At 36.2% G+C, this 6,000-nt stretch overlaps 1 protein-coding gene across 2 annotated transcripts in view; it reads left to right on the forward strand.

The window, feature by feature from the left end:
* The window catches only part of LOC132933472 (uncharacterized), a 35,254-nt gene extending 29,768 nt beyond the window's left edge, over positions 1-5,486 (forward strand). For both annotated transcript variants that reach the window (XM_060999744.1, XM_060999745.1), the window contains 2 exons: positions 2,744-2,901; positions 4,605-5,486. In XM_060999744.1, the coding sequence (XP_060855727.1) occupies positions 2,744-2,901; positions 4,605-4,772 (326 nt within the window). In that variant the 3' untranslated portion in view covers positions 4,773-5,486. The remainder of the gene's footprint in view (positions 1-2,743; positions 2,902-4,604) is intronic.
* Positions 5,487-6,000: the final 514 nt, after the last annotated feature.

Genomic DNA, 6,000 nt, shown 5'->3' on the forward strand with positions numbered 1-6,000 from the left:
AATGTGTATCGTTTATTATTATTATTAAGGCTTGTTAGTTAAAACCGATAAAATATGCACGTAAAAATCTAAGATACAGTGAAAAAAAATTATAACTTTTTTATTATTATAGTTACGGGAAATTACCCGTTTCTGCCAAAATTGAAATGAAAACTAGCTGGCCATAATAATACGTCATCGTAGCATATCTATTAGGTACCTGCACTTACCCCATAATAAAAACATAACTATTAAAAAGTTTTGTTATATAGTGGAAACATTTGATTTTTGCTAATTTGTATAAATGAAAAAGAAAAATCCTATAATTGAGCATAAAAAATAGATAAGGTCATAAAATACATTTTTAGAACGCCTTTATGTGAGTACCTACATAAAAATATTAAAAAGTATGCACTTTTCCCCTAAACTGACTAAATATGCATTGTAAATTGTCGTTTTCAATCTCGGTTATCGTTATTGGTTTTTAGCTCTGTCCGCTATAAACATAATAATATAGACAAATATGCAACTCTTGGTTCCTATAACTTCCATGCCCTAATTATTATTATGATTTCGAGAAAAGAGACGGATATTTGGGATCATTGCGTTTCGTGGCGAAAGTTCGAAAGATTGCACTCGTACAAGAACGCACAAGAAAAATATGAACGCTCCCGTTTGATTGTGAATCAGTAAAGCTGCACGTTTTAGCATCAGGAGATCCATCTCCCAAGAGATGGCAGGCATCTGCCTTGTCGTAGATATAATAATATAAAACAAAATATTACCATCGTCGTCGAGAAAACGGTGTGACCGCAATCGTACTAATGATGCGGTAACCACCTGCACACTCAATAATAATATTACCAGTGTTTTTCTTCGTCATTACCGAAGTCCGGGCCGGCGACACGTCGGCCATTCGGGCAGTTCTCCCGGGTAGACGCGTCGAACTTGTAAACAATTCAAACGACAGCCAGCTTAATGTTATGGTTTGTTCAGTGTACCGAGCGATATAGTATCGTAGGCTGGACGTGTTTTACATAATACAATAATAATAATAATATACACCGAAACGGAAATATTATAGGGCCGACGTTCGGTCGGAGGACGCGCGCGTGTCCAGACTCCGGATCGCCGCAAACGTACCGACATGGAATAATATAGTTAACAATATCGCGATAAATCGTTATTATGCGCTCTTTGTGTATAATTTATACAAATGTTTATAATATACGTTCTTGTTACAGCTATTATTATAACGTATAGCGTGGGCGACGACGGACGATGCGCGCGCATCGAAACACGCCGATTTCGCCGCGCGTTGTAGGACTGGTAAAAAACACACACACACACACACACACACTAAACAATAAAGGAAATGCGTCCGCCACGCGTGTCACGAGCGTGGAAACGAGTTTCTAAAAAAGTCTTTGTGCGCAATGCCGTCTATCACACTACAGTTGTCGCCACTGCCGCCGCCGCAACAGTGGCGTCTCTCATCGTACGCACGTCTCCCGGGCCAGCCGAATCTTTTCTGTTATTGCTTTCGTCGAAATTCGTTTGGTCTTTACCCGCTCGTGAAGACCAAACTAATTTTGGAAAAAACCCGGTGGAATACCTAAGAGGTTCACGGCGACGCATTTATTGGTAGAAATAGACCGCAATGAACACTGTTGCGTTGCGTGAATCCAATTTCGTATATTATATTAATATCGAGTACAGGGTATCGAAGTAGACACGTTTCAAGTACAAAAATATAGTTCAAAACCAATTTTAATCGAAAAAAAGACGCAGCTTTTATATGCAGCATGGACTCTGATTTTTAAAACTGTTTTCAAATAAACGTCTATATTATATTGTATCATATATGACACATTTTTGAATATTTAAAATACATTTTTCTGGATTTGTTTAAAATTAATTAAAATATCAGGGTCCAGTGCAAACCAATTAAAGTTTTTCCCGTTCACAAAAATAAAAAAAACAAAAACCTATATTATACTCGTCTCTACGTTGTTGATCTTTAAAATGGTTTGGTTTTATTTTTCCAAACTACCTATTGGTACGAAAACCCCAACTGGGCAGCTACGAATAAATACAATAAAATAACTTTACCTCGTGAGCTTTGAGAACGAAAAAATCACAGAATTCGTACTAATAATTATTATAAGTACATACCTATAATATTATTGAGATGGCGACGAAAAAGACAGTAGATATCCGTGATGGATACCGTCTTACCGATAACTATATCCACCCTTCGCCCTTACGCCCCCACGTCTTTATCCGAAGCATAATACTATCAATCATGTTTATCCGATGCTTCAATAAGACAGCCACACGGTGCCCGCATATCCCTATCGTGCAGCAGTTACAACCCAGCGGTGGACACGCGTTTCCCCGTCGGCAAAGTCGTTACGGACATGCCAATATTATGATATTTGAAACGTGTTAGGATACATTTTCATAATACTCTACCGTCTCGATCCTTGTCGACATGTTGATACAATGATTATATCTCTGATATATTATTTACCTTCGCCCAAACGACCATCGCCCGTTACGGGCACCTTTGCCTACATTGTGGCGTGCCGTGCGTGTGCCAGCTCGTGATGTCCGGACGACCGCGCACCCGCGGAGACGGACTGATCGCACGCCGATCGGCATTTAAAAATATTATGTAAAATGTTTATAAAAAAAATAATATATTATTTGTCGATAGTATACATTGTTCTGTTGTTGTTTTTGCGTGTTTTTCGCTACACAGGTTCTAGACTGAGGCCGAAGACGCTCCAGGCCGTCGACGTACCAATCATTGACAACAGACAGTGCGAGAGGTGGCACAAGTCCAACGGCATAAACGTTATAATCTACGACGAGATGATGTGCGCCGGTTACCGGGAAGGATCCAAGGATTCGTGCCAAGTGAGTAGCCGGGTTCAGATTTTACGCCGACGGGTTTTTCTTCGATCACTTCGCAATTCTCGTTTCGTATTGCCTCCGCGCGACTGCACCGGTTCAAATATCATAATAATAATATAATTATATTAATTCCGATCTGTCCTCCGGACCCGACTTAACGCTTTCTTCACGCTAGAATTTAATTTTGTGCAAAAAAAAAAATTATTATAATTCATTTTTCCCGAAATCCTCGTAATCGGTATAATGAAATAATTGACATTTGATAGATAATAATAATAATAATAATTATTATTATTATTATTTGATCAAATAAAAGTCGATCGAATTCTATGAAAAAAAAATAAACATAATATCTGGCGCTAATAAAATGTTATCGTCATGTTGACTTATGATATTTTGACGTACAATATTCATCGCGCACAACTGTTATGAAAGCAAACGTCACGTATGATATACCCACTCGACGAGTGTCGAGATCTTTCCGGATGGGTGACTAACGCATTCGGCGATTTTAACGAAGCGGCTTTCTTCCGACACGCTCAATGGAAGTCGTACGTTAACAATTTTCTTCGAAGAAAATCAGGAAAATAATAATAATAATAATATGATACAACATTTATCGTTAGGAAAACAAACCGTGAAAAAAAGATAATATCCACAACTATAATATCGAATATGTTCCTATGATATTATACGTACCTAAATATTATATATTATTCAAACACGCAATCGTTCTTATACCAACAATACATTTCTTGAGGGTGGTTTTATAATATTAATATACATTTCTGTTTTGTATGCCTACTTGTATTCTTGTAGTTTTCTTGTCATATATTATTATTATTATTATTATTATTATTATTACAAATTTGAAATTATCGCTTGATGTGAATAATCAAATATGGCTCAACAGGAGGTTTTCAGACCCCTTAGACCTGTGGATGAATACAAAATAATAGTATACAAGGTGATCCATTTCAGTGTCTACACTCATTTTTTCGTACAACTTGAACAATTTTTTAAGTTTTTAAATTTTTGAACGACAAGATACATTTTTAATTTCATATTCCAAATCAGAAAATTGACCATAGCGTTTCGATGTATAAGTGTTTAAAAATATGGAAGTAGAGTGATACTGAGGTACATCTACCTATCCCGTGAAAGGTTAGTTCCACTACTTCACCCATCTAAACTTTAAATATTTATTGGTTATACCTAATTAACTAGTCATTCGAAATTTTATTTTCAAGTACGTTTAAATGTATAGGTACCTACTTCAAAAAATATACTGATTAGGAATTTGAAATTAAAAGTGTATAATATCGTAGTTGAAAAGAGTAACATTGTAAAGAATATCATTTTATTTCAACAATGTCGTTTTGCATTGACATCAATAATATATTATGAAAAAATAATGTTTTCGAAATTACACTAGTGTTTACACTTGAATGAATCGCTTTGTAGACGCCTTGTTGTGTTATACACCGTAATAATAATAATATATCAACCTAGCTAACTATATCTCGTATATCAGCTACTGAGCTACCTTATATAATATAATCAACCCGTATACCGAATATATCTATATAGATCGCCATTGTCCGATATACGCGAGACAAAATGCTTTCTTCCGACCGCGTGCGACAAGTCATATTAATATCCGACGCAACTTCGACTTACATTGTCGTTTTTTTCGATTTTCACAGGGCGATTCGGGCGGACCACTGATGCTGGAGAAGACGGGTCGATGGTACCTAATCGGAATCGTGTCGGCCGGTTACTCGTGCGCACAACGCGGTCAGCCCGGCATCTATCACAGGGTGGCGTTGACGGTCGACTGGATATCCTACATAATCAATTCGTCGCAACAATAACAACAAAGGAAATAATACGAATAACAGTGTAGGTACAACATGTAGTACCTTACCTACACCATACGCTGTGCGTACCTAAGTCCCCCGACGGACACATTGTATATAATAATATTATTGTAAACGGACAAACGGTGCGTACCGATTTTCTGATATCCAAACTATTCATATTTATAGCGATAATAATTTATAATACATATATTATGATATATTCATATTATATGCGACGTACGTTTAGGTACGTTCGTATATCATATAATATATTATATATATTATACATATTATTTTATTTTATTTTATTTTACACTATTTATAGATATTTAAGTTATTTTATTTTATTTTATTGGTATAGTTTTAATAACGAACCGTCTTGTCCGCAGTGCGCGTGATATACCCCGGTCGCGGTGATATATTATGTTTTAAAATTTATCATAATAATATATTATTATCCGCGACGGTACGAGATCGTTAGCGAGTAGCGACCAAGTCTTCTGGCATTTGATCGCTCTCAAACGCCTCGCCGTTCGCAGCTGCGATCACCGCGCATCGCCACCGTGCAGGACTCGATGTATTGTTATTATATTATATTATTGTACATATAAAAACGTGTATAGTGATGAATAATTTTACGTGTATAAACTCACAATGTGGCTGTAATAATAGTGTAATTAATTTAATAACAATAATAGAAGGATAAGAGAACACAAAAACCAAAAACCGTATTGTTTTCTTGCATTCTTAATCGGTGCAGTGTAATACTATGCCCATACAATTTTTTTTTTCGAAACTCCTTGTTCCTCGGCTCTTCGTCAATCTCTCCCTTTCTCTCACTGTATAGGTTTCTCATCTCTCTACAGACCGCAACGATGACGACGACGTAATCGCGTTGCTGCTGCTGTTAAAGAAAAAAAACATCGAAATAATACCAAAAAAAATAAACAAAAAAACCCGTCTACGATATGGGAGTGGTGCCGTATATAATGCTGCTGGAAACAATAACGATCGCGAGTTACACTATACTACAACGATTGGAACATGGTCTTGTGAATTAATAGATAATAACATCATGTGAAGTCTACAATCCCAGCTAGTATGTGTGCATAGCGCAATCGTTTTTGAGATCAATTTCAATGAGATTTTAAGGAAAATTAAAATTTACTTAAATATAATATTATCAAAGTGATTAAAAGAGGTTTCGTTATGAGACGCCATAACTAGTAATGTGCCACTA

Source organism: Metopolophium dirhodum, chromosome 1, assembly GCF_019925205.1.
Source record: "Metopolophium dirhodum isolate CAU chromosome 1, ASM1992520v1, whole genome shotgun sequence".
Taxonomy (NCBI): Eukaryota; Metazoa; Arthropoda; class Insecta; order Hemiptera; family Aphididae; genus Metopolophium; species Metopolophium dirhodum.